The sequence below is a fragment of the Diplotaxodon limnothrissa genome, linkage group LG12, assembly GCF_057381915.1.
Source record: "Diplotaxodon limnothrissa isolate DT_005_m linkage group LG12, D_limnothrissa_male_GT1.1, whole genome shotgun sequence".
Lineage (NCBI taxonomy): Eukaryota > Metazoa > Chordata > Actinopteri > Cichliformes > Cichlidae > Diplotaxodon > Diplotaxodon limnothrissa.
The window spans coordinates 1719398-1738458 of NC_140607.1; the positions used below are offsets into that span (position 1 = coordinate 1719398).

Here is a 19061-nt window from a genome sequence, read left to right on the forward strand (position 1 = left end):
AGTCCGCCACCGGCAGGGGAAGTGGTGGTAGGGGGAGATAGGCCTCCAAACCTTGGAGGGCCTGAGATGTCCCCAGAGAGGTGGCGCCTGATACCCAACCTGACATATAGACACAGACATACAGGCACACACAGATACAAACATCCATTCCCACCCTCATGCTCTCATATGCACTTACTCCACACTCAACCAACGTGGAGACAGACATAAAGAGACGTTGTACACACGATCACACTCCCCAAGCGTACTCTACAAACCGGGTCTAGGTACCCTTGCCCCTGGAGGGGGGAACTGCACCCAGACCCAGGTGGTGTTACCCTTTTCCCTGCGGTGGGGGGAGGCAGACCGCCCCGACTCCGCAGCAGCAGGGAGGCCCCACACCCCAGACCGCAGTCGGACGGCCAACTCCTCCTACTAGCCCTCCCGCTCCAGCAGGCCGCAGAGAATGGGGGTGGGAGAAGACTCCAAACCTCCCTCCACCCGCTCATTGTAGTGTTGATGCATGTGTGTTCTAAGGTGCAATTAAAACCCAGGAGGGCATGGAGCTACCTGCCAAGGAGCAGCAGGTAAGCGCATGGTCCCTCCTGCTAGCCCTCAATGACTAAGTGTATTTAAAATTGAGAGGTGGGCAACGACGTCAGGGGTGAGGTATACACCCTGATGGTAATTTGGACTCCGTGATTGTGCCCACCCCCAAGATCCTGTATGTATGTGTAATGAGAGTGTGAATAATGTGAATGTCTAAGTTGTGGGATAAAATTGAGGCAGAGGCAGCCAGAAGGGGACGGGGGGGTAGCCTCCTCTGTACCCTGGTGACATACCCCCACTCCAAGGCCCTGCATGTGTGGGTGGTTGTGGAGGAGCGGGAAGAGGGAGGCAGCTGGAGATGGGGAGGGAAGGAAGGGAGGGGCAGGTAACCCCTCCCTGGGGCCAGCTCCCCCGCTGACCCCAGTAGGCACTCCCACCCTTCGCGACCCGCCAGGGAAGGGGGGCCCAGGCCCATCAGACCGGAGCCCAGTGCAGTAGTGCCCTCCGGCTCCACAGAGCCCTGGACAGTCCACCCAACCCCACCACAGAGAAAACTGCACCCACCCCACCATCCACACATCTTCCAGACTACATAAGACGGTAAACGCCCAGGCTGAGATCTTCCTCCACCTCTCCTGTATCTCCCCCTCCTGCAGAGAGAGTTCCTGAAGAGAAGAAAGCTCCTGCAAGATGTGACCATCCCCCCCACCAGTTGAAGAGCCCCCCAGGCGGCTCGACGCACCGGCGGCACCCTGCTCCAGGGCCGGGCCCCCATGCACCCACCCGCCCACAACCTCGGCAACACACCAACCAGGACCCAAGCCCCCGAAGCCCGGCCCGGGCCCCAGCCCAGAGACGGAGCGCCCCCAGAACCTCACGCCCATCCCGGACCCACCCAGGGGCAGCCAGGTTGCCAGGTCAGTAACCCACGTCCGTCAGCACAGACCCTCCCCTAGCCCCGCTGCACGCAGCCGCGAGGAAACAGTCACCTGAGAGCCAACAGAGCCCCCAACCGGACATGACCGCTACCCCGGGTTGAGCCCCCCAAGGAAGATGCCTCCGGGGAACCCCCCGACGCCCTAAGCCTGTCCCTACCCCCTCACCAATCACAACAGTGAAGGCGGGACCAAACTATGACCCCCCACCCCCACTAGGTGATGGAGCTGATAAAAGGGGCCCAGAGCAATTGATCTAATGTGGTGGCAGAGGCTGTGTCAAGACTAATGTAATCTAATAGATAATTTCTATATTGGTTAGAATTAAGATTATTTTTATTTTTCCAGTTCATGAGGACTGTTTTCTTGGCTATGCATAGGGCAGTGAAGATCATATGGGCTATATTCTTTTCTGAAGTGACATTATCTAAGCTGCCCAACAAACACACTAAGGGGGAAGTTGGAATGTTACATTTCAGACACTTTGATAAGTCTTCACATATCTCGCGCCAAAACCTTTGCACTGGTGGACAGAACCAAAGAGCGTGGATGTAATTGTCTGGTGTATTGCCTTGACAGTGTGAGCAGTTGTTGGAAGATGTAAAGCCCATCTTGAACATCCGATGACCTGTATAGTGCACTCTATGAAGTATTTTGTATTGTATTAATTGCAGACTGGGATTTTTAATTAATTTAAAAGTTTTTAAGCAAATCTGAGACCAGAAGTTTTGGTCTAGGTTGACTGATAAATCTGCTTCCCACTTTGCAGTAGGAAGGGATATTGATTCATCTAATTTAGAAAGTGTTCTGTATATTTTAGATAATAATTTGGGGGATTTAAGAGTAAGAAAATGTGCCGCACTTAGTGGTGTTTGTAATTCAACTTGACTGAGGTTAAATTTCTTTTTTACTATGGATTTAATTTGTTGATATTCTAAAAACCTTGTCTTGTTGATCCCATATTGTTCAACTAGTCTGTCAAATGGAATAAATTCTGTTCCCTCTAATATATGTTCTAAGTATTTAATTCCTTTACAACTCCATTCTGGGAAATTAATCATATTATTGTTTTGTAATATGTCAGGGTTATTCCAGATAGGTGTACGTTTGCATGGGATTAATGAAGACTCCGTTATTTTTAGAAACTCCCACCATGCTGTTAGAGAAAAGCTGATGTTGATACTTTTAAAGCATTCATGTCTTTTGATGTTTGAGCTAATAAATGGTAGGTCTGAAATCTCTAGATCCTTGCATAGTGCCTGTTCAACATCTAGCCAGGGCTCAACTAAGAAGGTATGTTTTAACCATTCTGAGATGAACTGAAGCCTGTTGGCTAAGAAGTATTGGTGAAAATTAGGCAGATCTAATCCTCCTCTATCCTTGGTTCTTTGTAGCGTTTTTAAGCTAATACGCGGGGGTTTATCTTTCCAAAGGAATTTGGAAATATATGAATCCAGAGATCTGAACCAATCTTGTGATGGTTTGTTAGGGATCATCAAAAATAAGTAATTTATTTTTGGCAAGATCATCATTTTTATAGTGGCGACCCTTCCCATGAGTGATATGGGTAAAGATTTCCATCTAGTCAGATCGCCTTCTACTTTCTTTAGAAGTGGGATGTGGTTTAGTTTAGTTAAGTCTGAAAGCTTAGGAGAGACATTAATACCTAAATATTTAATATTTCCGGATTGCAGTGGGGCAGAGGAAGAATTATGGAAGGAGCAGTTAATGGGGAGAACTGTAGATTTTGGCCAGTTAATTGAATAATCTGAAACTCTTGAAAACCAGTTTATTAAAGTAATTACCTCAGAGAGGTTGGTTTGTGTGTTTTGCAGAAAAAGCAACACATCATCCGCATAGAGACTGATTTTATGTTCTATGTTCTTACATTTTATGCCCTTAATTGTTGTAGCCTGTCTAAATGCTGCTGCTAGAGGTTCGATAAAAATTGCAAAAAGTGAAGGGGAGAGTGGGCATCCCTGTCTGGTGCCCCTCAGGAGACAGAAGCTGGAGGATGTCTGGTCATTTGTTCTGATACGAGCTGTTGGGGAATTGTATAATATTCTTATCCAGTTTATGAAAGAGTTTCCAAAACCAAATTTGTGTAAAGTTGCGAATAAAAATTTCCAATTAACTCTGTCAAATGCTTTTTCTGCATCTAGAGATAATATTATGGTTTCGATGTTTTTATCGTATGAGTAGTCTATTAAATTAAGTAATCTACGAGTGTTTGTTGAGGAGTGCCGACCTTTTATGAAACCAGTTTGGTCAGGATGAATTAAGAGGGGGGTCATTTTCTCTAATCTCTTTGAGAGAGCTTTGCAGATTATTTTAAGGTCTACATTTAAAAGAGAAATTGGACGATAGCTTGAGGGAAATAAAGGGTCTTTGCCTGGTTTTAGCAGGAGACTAATGTTGGCAGAATTCATATTTGGTGGTAGTCTGCCCTTTTCCTCGATTTCCTGCAACATGCTGTGGAATACTGGTGCCAAAATTGTCCAGAATTCTTTGTAGAATTCTGCAGGGAAGCCGTCTGGACCTGGAGCCTTATTATTGGGCATACTTATCAGGGCTTCCTGGAGTTCACCTGGTGTCAGTGGTGAATCCAGTGCCATTGCTTGACTGTCTAGTAATTTTGGAAGAGTTACGTTGTCAAGAAACAGATCAATTTCATTTTTAGATGGGTTTATTTGTGGTGAGTATAAAGTTTCATAGAAATCCCTAAAAATGTTGTTTATTCTTCCAGGATCATATATTGTGTTCCCCGATAAATCTTTAGCAGCACATATAGTTATTTTTTCTTTATTTATTTTTAGCTGGTTAGCTAGAAATCGACCTGATTTGTTACTGTGTTCAAAATTCTGCAAGCGAAGTCTTTGTATAAGGAATTGTGTTTTTTTATTAATAGTTTCATTTAATTCTAGTTTTGTTTTGCATATTTTGTTCAATGTTTCCTGATCTTGGTGGGACGCGTAGGCTTCTTCTAGTGATTTGATGTTTTTTTCTAATTCCTGAATATTTTTGTTTTCTTCTTTCTTTTTATGTGATGAGAAAGAAATTATTTTACCTCTCATCACAGCTTTCCCTGCTTCCCATAGAACAGAAGCAGATATTCCGGGAGTGTCATTAAAGTCTAAATATGAAGTCCATTCCTTTTTAAAATATTTAATAAAGTCTTCATCTTTAAGTAGTGATATATTAAATCTCCAGTTTTTACTTGGCGTAGTATTATTCTTGTGCATTAGTGTTAAAGATACAGGAGCATGATCGCTGACAGCTATAGGATGAATCTCAGTGTCTGAAATGTCACACAGCAGTGAGCTGCTGACCAAAAAATAATCCAGACGAGAGTAAGAGTGATGAACATGCGAGAAAAAAGTATATTCCTTACTGGTGGGGTGAAGAGAGCGCCATGCATCGCAAAGACCAAAGTCGTTCATATACTGTTTGATTATATTTGTGGACTGCCAATTACGCTGAGTTCCTGTTGTGTTGAGCCTATCCATTTCTTCATTTAGTCCAAGGTTGAGGTCACCGCCAAGAATGAGTGTGCAATCAAGGTGTTCAGAGAGTGCACTAAAAAAACCGTGGAAGAATGAGGGTTCATCAACATTTGGACCATATATACTAACAATACATAGTTTTTTGTTCAATATTGATAGTTTAATAATTAGAAATCTACCCTCTGGATCTATAACTGTATCGAGTACTGTAAAATTAACATTTTTATGTATTAAAATTGCAGCTTTTCTTACTGCATAATTATTATTTGTGCATTAACATTTTTGAAAAGAAACTACGTGTCAAAAGATATGAATTCTACATTCAACTTTTTACTGCAATTTTGAACTACACAAAATGTCATATCTGTGTCTATTTTTTTATTTTTTATTACTTACATTTTGTTAGTTTTTTATAAACTTCTTGTCCGAGTGTCTCTTTTATCCTGATCAGAGGCCGTCATTGCGCCTCCATGATGAGCTCTTGTATGTTTCTATGAATAAGAAACGAACAACTGAAGGGTTTTGAAGATGTACATGAAGTGTGCATTTAATTCTAATGGATTCTATTATTATTTTTATTTTTTTATTTAATGAATACTGTTAACCTGCTTCAATGTGAATTCTGAACCTGCATTGTTTTAATTTCCTGTGAATCACTTTAAGTTTTGGGTTTTCTTCTGCCGATACTCTTTGATGGTAATACCAACACAGATCCCCTGACAGTTAAAATGAAGGTTCGAGTACCTATCCCTGACTTTCAGCAACCAACACTAACTGCTGACATTTGAACGATCAGCCAGAGAAAAAGAAAATGTATTAACTGATTATCTTTAAAACCTAAGGAAGAAATAATCCACACATACTAACTGTGAGAATAAAAAAGGTGGTGAAGAAAAAATACTGAGATTTAATGATGATTTCATGAAGTGCTCAGAGACAACATGACTGAAAATATTCCTGGACTATATGCTGTCTTTCGCTCTCTTCTCTGTCCCCTCACACCCAATCAGTAGTGTCAGATGATTGTTGAGCCTGGTTTCATCCTGTTTCTGCTGTAACAAAACTAATTTCCCACGTGTGGGTAGGGATGGGTATCGTTTAGGTTTGATCCGATACCGGTGCCAAATCGGTACTTTTGAAACTGTGCCGGTGCTTAAAGAATGGAGAACACAAAATTGGTCCAAAAACCTCTCATGTTCAGCTGTTTTTTTGTAAAAAGATAACAATGTTAGCCTTTTCTGCAGCTATGGGGCATATATGGTATCACTCTATCAAACAAGAGGACAGCCGCATGTAGCTATGATGGTGTTTGCTAGTTCACCTTACATGCATTAATGTAATAACGTGGTTAGCCTACTCAACGTAAATTACACACGAACAACATTAAGCTACTCACGCAGAGAAGAACGGCTGCTGCTGCATCATCATCCTCATCATTTCTGCTACACTGGCAGGGCTAGGGGCCAGGACTCTCCTCTTCGGGTTTTTGGGGGATGTTGCTAACTCCGGGTCCGATAACAGGCACCACACCCGCAGTAGATGTGCTCGGTGTGAGGTCTCGCAGCAAGCTATCAAATACGGGGCATTTAAAAAAACGCTATGCGTCGCCAGGTGTTTCATCAGATTCGAGGTGTTACCTCCTTTGACAGTATCACAGTATCAGCTTAAAGCACTTGTTGCTGCTGAGTTTGCATATTTTGCTGTGAAGTACAGCCAGACTTTGACCGCTTCGCCTTGGACATTTTTAATCTGTAGCTCTGCTCTAAAAGAACGTACGTACCTGGACCCGCCTACTATCCTCGGAAAGGTAAAATGATTGGCTAGAATCTAAAGTGTATCACAGCTCAGGAAAAAAAAGCACCGAAATGTGCGCTGCTTTTCGGTCTGGTTACTACCGTTTATGTCAGAACCGGTACCCATCCCTACGTGTGGGACTAATAAAGGTTATCTTATCTTATCTTAAAAGGGAGTTTTTCTTTCCCACTTCCAAATTCTTGCTCATAGGGGTTGTGTGACTGGTCAGATTTCTTTATTAAACTGTAGGCTCTTTACCTTACAAAGTTAGCACTGTAAATAAGACTGAATTGAATGTTGTTCTACGTAGTAAGAAATCACAGATCTGCATTAAAATGTGTTTGTTATTGTGCTTGTTTTCATTCTCTTTTGCAGTCGCCTGGTTCAGCGTCACCTTCTCCACCAGGAGCAGAGTCCTCCAGTCAGCACCTGCTACAGCACGACAGCTTTGAAACCTCTCCCACCAGTAAAGAGGTGAGGTCAACACTGGATTACTCGTTCAGTAGTCAACTCACACAGTTAACAATTAACATACTTTTGTCTTTTCATTTACAGTCCAGGAGAAGCCTTGCGTCCTTTCCCACATATGTGGAAGGTGAGTTTCAAATTGCCCCACAACTCCATGATATGAGATCATTTCATATGTCAGTCATTAATGGCCCAGACTAAGCCTGATCTATGGGAATATGACCACAGATACAAAGAAACTGATCTTTCTCTGAGGGACTCTCCTTCAGTGTTAGGGTGAGGAGCTCAGTTGTAAGCTATTCCAGCTGGGCATGTCCTACTGGGAGGAGCCCCCAGCGTAGACCCAGGACATGCTGGACAGATGTGCTGGTAACAGCTCAGTGTTTGGAGTAAGAGGGAGGTCTTCTTAGGCTGTTGCCTCAGCGACCTGACTTCAGATAAGCAGAAGAAAATGTCTGCATTATTTATTGTGTTGTTTAGCTTTTATTGAAGTGGTTGTCATGAATTTTCCACGACATAATGCACAGTGCACCACACTTTTCAGTTGTGATTTATTCGTTTTTTAAATTATTTAAATGATTTTGTTATTTTGTTGTACTTTAGTAATACGTGAACATCTTCTGTAGTAACATGCCATATTGAACGCCTGCACAGTTAAGCAGCATCATTCATCACTGAAGAATGCGATTCATGGTTTGAAATGCCTTCATTCGTTTTTGATATTGTCCATTAAATGGTTCTTACATTTAACTCAATATCTGAGTGTTTCTTAGTTTAGACTAGTTGGTTAGTTTTTAGTTCTTTCTGCCTCCCCTCCTCAGCACCAGCGTCACCCTGTGTGACACACGGCCCGATGTTGAGCCACTCTGTCGTTCCTGCTCTGATCTTCACACAGATCAACTGGAGCAAAATTCAGCCATTATACTCATTTCAACACAACAACACATTTTCCCGTATGTATGCTGCATATACATTTGCACGCTGTAGCTCAGTCACACATGAATATCATGCGTCTTCATAATTCCAGCCTGACGTCTCAGTTACACAGGAACACTTTCACAATCACAGTGCACTCTGTATTATTTCCTTTTTAAATCATACACGTTAAAGTCACAGAGTCTCACATCTGTCTTTTACTCCCACACACAGAGAGCCAAGAACACATCATAACTCAAACTGCATTGTATTATTCATCATATTGATCCGTTTATTCGTGACTATACTTTGATTAGAATCAAGCTTGATTAACTATTAAATAACATGCAGATAAACTCTGTTTTAACATGACATCAGTTTAACCAAAAACCTGGATGTTAAGTGCTTTGATTCCACTTTTGGGCAAAGATGAGTCAAACTCTTCGATACCACAGGGGAAAAGACCAAAAGTTAAAATGCTTTGTTTTCCAGTTTTTAATAAAAATTACAACAATACTGTCACAAATAATTTGTATTAGGTGTGAAAGTGAGAGAACCCAAAGTGCAGGACAAGTCCAAAGATTTCAAAAGTCGGTAAAACAAAGGATAAAATACTCCAGGATGGTGCATCAGTGTGTGAAGAGGCATCTCTGGGAAGACTCTGGTGGCTGAAAACTTGTAGAAGATCCCTATTTTCAGATTCCTGTCCATTTCTAACACACACTTCAATAACAGTGTCATCCAAGTATTTCTGGATGTGGCAGGATTACAAATTGTACTTAAAGTCTTAAAGTGTATACAAGGCGAAAAGGAATTTTCAAGGACGTCCTTGAAAAATTAAAAACATAACTCTCATATATTCAATTAAATTTATTTATAAAGCACCAAATCACAGCAACAGTCGCCTCAAGGCTGTATTATTGTAATAATTGGGGGCGCGGTATGAAAAGAAAAAAGAACTCTTAGACACTGCTGGCATAACGGACATGTTTTTGACGGGGCGCCCACACAAACGCAAAGCAGGAGATGAAGCATCGCCAACTATGTTTCCAAACCAACTTCCTTCCACACCAAAGACTAGAAAATATGGTGAAGCAAATCTTCCCTTTGGCTTCACCTGCACAAGTGCCGAGGTAGGTCTCCCTGCAGGATTGGGTTTCCCTGTGAGCAGTGCTGGGCTGTTTAACTCACGGACAAACAGGATCCCACATTCTTGATCTTTAGTTCACAAACACTTGTTGTAATGACTAACTACTCCTGACATGTTGGAGATGTTTGCTCTTTATACAGTAAAGTTACAGTGAGATACAAATAACATCAGGCTGATCCTGCCACGATTTGTTCAAATCCCAGACAAACAGGATCCCACAGCTGTTTATGTTTTTGAACCCATTTTGCACAGAGAGGCATTTTTTGAAAAATGTATTGATATCAATGTTGAACATTATTACACAGGAAAAAACAACTACACGTAAAATAATCACACTGTGACGCCTCTGCCTTTGTAAATGGAGGGACAGTAACTGCGTGTAAAACCTGCAGACAGTCAGATTAACAGTATTTCGTCTCTATCTCCATTCTGCAGTTCATCTCATGTAAACAATAACGTGGCCACAGCGTGACGTGAATAAAGGCACATACCTTTGACGTTGCGTGATGAACTCTGTATTCCTCGTCCACACGTAAACGCAAAAAAGGGTTTTAAAAAAGCTCAGTTTTCGGTGATTCGAAACATCGTTTACGAGGACGAAACAGCTGCATGTTCAAAAATACCCGTGTAGGTGCGGACGTAGCGTAAGAGAGTTAGTAGTTTCTTTTCTTACCACCTGTAATTTATTGCAGTTTACTTGTATTTGCTTAATTGTTTATTAAATGTTTGAGGTGTGAAATAAACCACAATGGAGCAAAATATGTGTGTGTGGTTGGAGGATGTGTTTGCGTGGTGGTGGTGGTGGTGGGGTGAACATTTTTCTTGTAAAACAAAGGGGGGCCCAGCAAAAACAGTGTGGAGCCACTGGTCTGCCACGTACCGACAGAGCAGAGCAGCTACATGAACTCTGCTCCCACAGAGGTCGATGATGTCGTTTCCCGTCTGATTTCAGTATACAGAGGAGTTCATGGATGACTTAGTGACTGCAAGCTGCGTAGTTCCTATGGCTACAAATCCCAATCACCACTGTGGCTGGCAGTTAGTGACTTTATGCACTGATATGCTGTGTGTGGTTTTGCTAGATGTGACCAAACATTTCCACTTTGGTTTGTTCAGCTCTGACTGCTTCAGAGCCCCAAACTGTCAGAAGTTCTAATTTTAATGATGGGGTTACACTTGCTGTTGATCATTTAATCACGTGCGCGTCATTATCATCATCTTGCTGTACCCTGTTCATTCCTATGGAAGCAGTAAGGGTGCTTAATGTTTCCTCAGGACTTTAATCCTATAAAAAGTCAAACTCAGCCTGAGGAGAAGCTGTTCCTATCTGAAGGAAAATCACTTATGTATAGCCTTTATGCGTTTTTGTGTATGTGTGTATCATGTAGTGACTCTGTGTCATACTCCAGTTCCAGGTCCCTGTGACCCAGATGACCTAATTGATGGAATCATCTTTGCAGCCAACTATCTTGGCTCCACTCAGCTGCTGTCAGATAAGACACCATCGAAGAACATCCGGATGATGCAGGCACAGGAAGCTGTCAGTCGGATTAAGGTAAAACACACATAGTTCAGGCTCAGACACACTGTAGTGTGAAGTTGTCTGCACAGAGTCCCAGACTCAGTAATTCAGTGTCTGTGTATACAAACCAGCCAAAACATCAAAACCACGAGTAACATTGTATCGACCTCGCTCCAGAACAGCTCTGACGACTTGCAGCATTGTGTATTTATAGTTCAAAACTTCAGCATGAGAAAAAAATTTATTTCCTACGTGCAGAATTTACTGCGTCCACTTTCCAGGAGCACAAAGAAGGCACCGTGCACATGAAAGTGTTGCATCGCAAGCATTGCAGCAGCTCCAAACCCCTGCATGCAACTCTTTACTCTCAAAGTCCGGTTTGTGCAAATCAAATGACTTTTGACTGTTTGAAGGGCAGAGTTGTTTATTTACAAACATTCACAGTGTTCATAGAGAGACCAGCAACAATAACATCCAGCAGTGGGGAAAATATCATTCCCTGTTTTGATAAACAGTGAAATATTTTTATAATTTATCTGTATTTGAAAAAACAAAAAATCCCTATGAAAGCTGATCAGTAATTTATTGTTTGGGCTCCGTGATTTAAAACTATGTTCTAATAACACAAGACCCAACATGAATCTGGGCAGCACCGAGCATGATGATGCAGTGTTGACTGAAGCCTGTGTCTGGGTGCATGCTCAATGTTTCAGGTAAGTAGATCCCAAAACCTTGATTCTGTTCATCTGGACCTTTGGGTCCTGTTGATGGGTAACCAGGAGGACCCAAACTGCATTAAATCAGGCTTCTTAGACAGCCGATGGCTGGACCCACAACACGCACTATTTTGAAAAGTAAAATATATAATCTGCCTTCATAAGTTCCAGTATTAAGCATCGTAACTGCTTTATAATAATAAAGCTTTAACTTAAACACCTCCCTGACAGCCTTATGGGAATTAAAAAATAACTTATCCCATGTAAACTGATACCTGTTTGGATCAGAACATATAGAAAATACCACCTTTTCTGTCAGGGCATAGGAAGGGGATAACAAAAACCTAGAACATGTTCTTTAAGATGAAAACTTTACTTCAGTTCAAGAACTTATATCAAATTATGGAATCACAACAGGAAATGTCTTAAATATCAGAATCTGAAATCTGTCATACAGAAAAGATTTAAGCCCAAATAACTGAATCTGTGCAGATTCTGTGACCTCCGGGGGTCCAGAGCCAGCTGAGGTCAGCAACTCAAGTCAGGGGAAGCCCTGGGGAAAATCAGTCTCCCAGACTCGAAGCCAACATTAACTGTATGTATTATTATATCCCTGGGCTCTGAAGGAGCAGGAGAAACTCCTCTACAATCCATGGAGCCAGAAAATGTGGCCTCGGGAGAAATCGATGATTTCTAACTTTATCAATCCGGAGTTAGCAGACAGTTTATAGACTCAGGAATGACTGACACACGGTTATTAAGTCCCGGCTCAGAAGGAACACAGTCTTTTTGATTCACCACATCTGGAGATGACTGCCCATGGCATGGACATCGCTTCCACCGAGAAGGAGGGGCTGGAGAGGCAGGGGAAACTGATGGTGATGTGGAGAAGTTCTGATGTGGCTGCGCCCCAGTGCTTTATAAAAAGCCTGTGCTGGTGTGTAAACAGTCATTATCACTCACCACTTGAAATTGCTCAGCAAGCGAGGGGTGACGGCAGCGTGAAGGCTGTTTTCTCCGGAAAGAGGGAGGATCCTGCGAATCGCCTGATTCGTCCTCCTGCAGGCTGGGCAGGTGAGCGGTTGCAGTTGGGGGGTGGAGATGCAGTGTATTAAGAAGAAAGTCCTGTATAAGCAGGTGAAGAGAATTCAGTAGCCAGGGGAGACCAGAAACCAGTCGCTGTAGCCGGCTAGCTAGAGCGCGACGATACTCCTCCTCAGGAAAATCCAGCCACTGGTTGCATAGCTGATCCACGTCTGATCCAGCTCTTCAGACGGCGCGAGTGCTGCTGGGTCCATTGTGTGGTTGCGTCGTTCTGTCATGAAACGGCTGTGGCAGGCAGGATGTAGGACCCAAAATGCAGGACACACTGTCCACAGACAGAGGAATAAACTCAAGGAGGCTGCTTTATTGCAGTGGCAAAACATGCACAAAAAATACTTGCAAAACCAAAAACTAGGAACTGGGAACTAAATGCAAAACACTGCAAAACCAAGAAACTAGGGCCGGCGATCTCAGGGGGAACCACACACAGCATGAGGGGACGATGCGACACTGACTGAGAGAAACACACAGCTAAAACACACAGAGGGATGACGAGGGAACGGGACACAGGAGGAGAGCACAGCTGGGAGTAATCACACACAATAAGACCAGGGGAAGCCAAACTAGACACACTGACATGAGACACAGACTTACAAAGTAAAACAGGAAACACAAGACATAGACGCAGACAGCTGACAGGGGAGACAGAGCAACCATGGAACACAGTGGGAAAGAGGACTCGAATGCAGGCATTTACTGGAGTTGTGAGGGAGGTTTATTGCAAAAGGCAAACACAAGAAGTTCACAGACAGTTTCCAGGAGACAAACACAGATGGACCAGTAACGAGCACATGAAATACACACAGAGGGACACTGGGAAATCACACACAGCTGTGAGACACAGCTGGACCTGATTAACCTGACGACACAGAGGAAACACTAACACCAGGGACCAACAGGGGGAGCACCAGCCCAGAATCCCAGAACCAGAACACAAATCATCCCAAAGCTAGAACATGAGTCCACAAATGATAATAATAATGATAATAATAATAATAATAATACACCAAACCCCAAATCACTGCGTCCACAGACTCAGGGCGAGAATACAAAGAACACTAACACAGAAACCAAAAGACTAGAAATGATAAATACTGACAAAATCAAAGTTCAGTAATAATGCAAAACTCAAACTGACTGACCCAGGACTGTGACGGTATGAGTGTTAGAGCTAAAAACATTTGTAGTTTTCAGTTGGGTTATGCTTTAAAGAAACTGATCAACTTTAAACCAATGGGGAATAAGCAAATGCTGAGTGCATGCAGTTAAAACCACTCTGCAGGTGAGAGAATGAATTTTATAACTGCTAGAAGTTGATTTGGTCAAACAGGCTTAAATAATATTACCACACATGACTGATTGAATGATTGGGCTGCTGAAATAAATGGGCTGATTAGTCTGAGAATGTGAGCTCGTTAACAGGGACTGTCAGTATGATCTGAAATATATGGAGTCTGGATTTAGTGCTAACAAAAGAAAATTTCAGCTAAAAGTAAGATGATTGCAAAACAGCAAGAGATAAGGGGTTCGTCATAGCCGAGTGCTCGGGGTAAAATGAAGGGACTGCAACAACTCGTCCCCATTCCCTTCATTTTACCCTTGACATCTTAAACTGGACTTTACCTTTCTGATTCTTCGACACTTGTGCGAATATTAAAGACACAAACGGGAGAAATTTGCGTGCTGTTGCTGAAGCAGGCTATCGCCTGCTCCCGGTGGCAAAACTGGCTGATGGGAGCATGTTAAGGTTTGCAGATGAGAGAATGGAAACAAGCTCCTGTGCAACTGCCCAGCGCTAAAGCCAGAGCTAGATTGCCCTTGCTGACAAGAGAACTGCTTTTGCTGTGGCTTTTATATGAGTGTTTCCAGGACGGTGATGATGGCAGGACTGTAGATTAGGCTGCAAGCATTTGAAGTGATTGATAAGCAACTAATAGCATGGATGTGACAAAGACATGGACATGACTGCACAAAGACATCTGCAAAGGAGAATGACAGACGTGCAGTAAGATTTAACCTCGGCTCCCCGCTCTATGTCAAGTGATGGGGGTACGTGGCGGGGTGTGGTTTATGGCTCGACTGCAGGGGAGGGGTTGAGCAGCGGGTTCGGGGTGTGGTGTCAGGGGAGGCTGATCTCCATCATCTCATCATGTCTCCACTGTTTGAGTTGGGTGCTGGGATCTTACAGGGAGAAGAGTGGACAGAGCAAGTGACGGAGTGTGAGCCCGCCAAAGTGGCTCAAGAGCTGCTCGACTACTGGTGCACACAAAAGGCACTATAAATAATGCACTGTGGGCTGTGGAAGTTCACACTACATGAGGTGTATTATTTACTATCAGTGTTGGGAAGGTTACTTTTAAAATGTATTCCATTACAGAATACAGAATACATGCCCCAAAATGTATTCTGTAACGTATTCCGTTACGTTACTCAATGACAGTAACGTATTCTGAATACTTTGGATTACTTAATATATTATCATGCTTTTTACAACAACATGAATGTCCTATTGCTGTGTGATTTATTACTGTTACTGAAGGTCCGCGACTCCGAACTGTAGTAAAGGGACCTCTGACTAATACGGCGGGGTCCCTGTTGGCTCGTAGCCGAAAAATAGCTTTACTTTGTTGTGTGGGTCAACTTTTCTTGCGAGAGACAGAGAGAGGCGTTGAAAGACTGCTCCAACGGAACTTATTGTTTTCGGAGGAAAACAGGAACACGGTGTACAGTCGAGTCTTAATAGCTTACTTACAGCTGGGCTCGTCAGGCACTCTTCTTGGCTGCAGTGGTTATTATTATATTTACATGCTTCCAGCTCCCGTTTTTCCTCGATGACAACTCGTACCTTTCCACTCCCCTTTTTCTCCCTCCTCGCTCACAGACACATAACGTGTATGGCAGTCCATTCTCCCTGCAGCACGGACTACACTGCCCATGATGCTACATTCTTTAGAGCTATGCTTGTAGCATTCTGCCTGTTAGCTTAGCACAACAACAACAACAACAACGAAAAGGCGCTCTCTCACCCAGGAAACACACAGTCGCAGAGAGAGAGAGCGTCGCCCTGTAACCATGGCAACCGTAACGCTGCCGCCTGGAACAACAGAACGTAGCTGTCAAACAAAACCCAAACAGTCCTGACCCGCGACAATATGAAACAGGAAAGTACCGCAGTGTAATCCATTTATTTCAACAAAGTAACTGTATTCTGAATACCACCTTTTTAAACGGTAACTGTAACGGAATACAGTTACTCATATTTTGTATTTTAAATACGTAACGGCGGTACATGTATTCCGTTACTCCCCAACACTGTTTACTATATACAGGGAATAAATATTATGCATCCAATTCATTATCCACAAATAAACAGTAAAATCTCCATATGGATATTTTCCATTGCACATGGTTAGCATGCATTGGGAAATCTAGGGAACCGACTGCATTAAATCAATTTTACTGTGCTGCTTACAAGCCTGGGTGACTTAGACAAGCCTTGTTTGTTAATCATTAATATTCTGTATATATATAGAGGTTGTTGAAAGGCTGGAGCATTAGCCTTTTGGCGCACCATTGACAGTTATTTAATACACAAATCCATGTTTTACTGTATATTGACCTAACCCGTGATTGTCCTGTGTGCTTTATTCCATGCTTGGCAGATGGCTCAGAAATTGGCCCAGAACAAGAAGAAGGTGCAGTACCTACATGTCTGTCTTATCCTTATCACTGCTGAGTGCAGCTTTTCATGTGTTTTACTCTCTGTCCTGTTCAGTGTCTATATGATTATCGTTGTCCTTTGATACTTTTAAAATGTCATTCTGATGAATTATCGTTTTGCTGAACCTAAATGCCAACGTTGCATAAGACATGTTGGACATTGGACACGTTGGACTGTCTATGTAACCTGGAAAATCTCATTCTTGGTAAAATAGAAAAGTTTTTGTCATGTAAGAAATCCATGTGTTCGATGCAGGTAACAGTCTGAATCTTCTGACACGTTTGGGGTTTGTGGGGTTTGGCCTTGTAAGCCCTGTTATTAGTTAGTTATTATTTATCCAGAGAGAGACCTGGCATCATGGCAGCTAAAGAGCACGTGGCCACAACTATGATCTGTGGTATGTGCTCTGTGTCTCTTTTTAGGAATCAACAACCTGACTGCAGGTCGCACAATAGATGACCTGCATAATGTTGAATTAGAAACATTATAATTTAACATTTGGTCCCAGTCTTTGTCCTGAACGGAGCATATATTGAATGTACTTAACATTAGACAGCAACAGTATTGCCTCATGCCTCATTCACACCCATTCATACAAGCACTTTCTTCTATACTTCAGTGCTGCTTGGCTAACATTCACACTCCGATGGATGCATAGTCGAGACCACTGTTTCCCAGAGGTGTAGGAATGCGACTTTGGCAGGAATGAACTGCACTGAGTAGGTTACAGGGAGAGAAACCTTTGACGAGCAGAAACCTCTCACCTGCAGTGCAGCTCAGCTCTTGGGATGATCGTGTTTCTGGATGAAAGTGTGGAGAGCTTTAACTCCACTGGCTCTCGTTTTGTTCCCAGATGCCTCTCGCATGATGAATGTGGTAACGCTTTGGTCATCATGTAGTGCATACACGAGGATTTCATTCTCTGGGTCACTTGATGTAGATACCCATACTGGGACAACTGTAGAGGAGTACATGGTGTCCATGCACTGATCTGTTTGATGTAGCTTCATTTGTTCCTTCCGTTGACTCAGCGTTTTTTGAGTTTTTACACTCTCCCCATGCTCGTCACTGCACTCTCTCTCTTCCTTTTTGTGATCTTCCTGTAAAACTTTGGGTGTTTTCCTAAACATGTTTCACAAAGACTTCTTCTTTTGCAGCTTTTTGACTGATGTCCTGGTTAAAAACATCCAAAGCACTTTTTCTTTTTTTTGGACAAATATTTGACGTCTCGAACTGTTTTTTCCTTGAATTTCAACATGTCTGAAAACCATTGTATCTTCACAGAAGGTTCACCTCTTGATTTCCGTTTTCTCTTCAGAGTTCAGAACCTTCTGTGTCTTGCAAAGAAGTGTTTAGCTTTATTTCTGCAAGTCCACTTTCTATTTTTTACTGTCTGTTAATGGATTCATTGTTCTTTTAGAAGTGCTTTTATGATTCTTTTTATTGTTCATTAAAATAGCAAATAACAAATGAACTTAGACATTAAGTAGATGAGTAAAGGTAGCAAAGAAGGCGAGACTTGGTGGTGGAAGGAGGAAGTACTGGAAAGTATTTAGAGGACGAGGCTGACAAAGATGAATAGTCAGGAGTAGTTAGAGTCTAGAATAAAGACAAAGGAGGCAAAAGCACTAGAAAAGGCTTATCATGAATGTGAGACTAGACGGTGTGGAGGGCAACATGAAGTATCAACTTGCTTGAGAACATCAGTTTAATTTAAGTTGATGATGCTGATTAGATTCACTCACTCAAAAATGACTTGTGTCAGTTGGCTTGACAGAAAGATTTAGGTCCAAATGATGTGCAGCAGGAGGATTAAGGATAGGAATAAAAATGTAGTAACTCCAGCAAACAACAGTTCATCATCCACAAATAGAAAAAAACTCCATGAGCACATCATGCAGGAGGGCACAAAAACCCAAAACAACATTCAACAGCATGAGACTGTGCGCCGTGATATTCATGGGAGAATTTCAAGAAGAAACCACTGCAAACTGCAGGCATTGTTGGTGTGAAAGCCTCTGGATTCTTTGCTGCTTTAGGACCCGGATGACTTGCAGTAATTGATGGAACCATGAATTCTGCCCTGTTAACAGAATGAAAATGTCCAGCCAAGAGTTTGTGAGCTCAGGTGGAGCAACGATCACAAGACAATGAACCAAAATACACCAAGAAGAAGAGATGCTTTGGTCTGACTTTAAACAGGCTTTTCATGCTCAGAAACCAAATAAAGATGCAAAGAAGGCTGGGCCAATCTTTGCGTGATACAAAAGACATGCTGTAAATGCTTGATTGCAGTTCTTGCTGCTGTGGGTGGAACAACAGTTATTAGATTTAAGGGAAAATGACTTTTCCACATAGGACCAGACCTGGATTACTTCATGATCTTAAAGGAAACATCATTTAAAAACTGCATTTTGCATTTATGTTGTTTATCACTGGTTAAAATTAACATTTTATCGATAAAACATAAATAAAACAAATAATATTCAAAAACCAAAAAATCATGAAGGGGCAAATATTTTTGGCAGCACAGTATATGCCCTCGTTTTTTCTTAGATGGGACAAAATAACTCATGTTATTTTGTAGTTTGTAGTTTGTGGAGTTTAATTATACTGCAGGATGAGCACAGGCTTATTTATTAATTTCATGTAATAAAATCAGTGAGATTTGGCAAGTGCAGGAACCTAATTTGTGTCGTGAAACT

General features: G+C 42.3%; 1 protein-coding gene across 1 annotated transcript in view; it reads left to right on the forward strand.

Annotated features, from left to right (window-relative positions):
• Window positions 1–19061, forward strand: part of apba1a (amyloid beta (A4) precursor protein-binding, family A, member 1a) — a 48061-nt gene that overhangs the window by 10747 nt on the left and 18253 nt on the right. The window contains exons 2-5 of the mRNA XM_085367022.1: window positions 7136–7234; window positions 7316–7355; window positions 10703–10848; window positions 16298–16330. Of these exons, the coding sequence (XP_085223148.1) occupies window positions 7136–7234; window positions 7316–7355; window positions 10703–10848; window positions 16298–16330 (318 nt within the window). The remainder of the gene's footprint in view (window positions 1–7135; window positions 7235–7315; window positions 7356–10702; window positions 10849–16297; window positions 16331–19061) is intronic.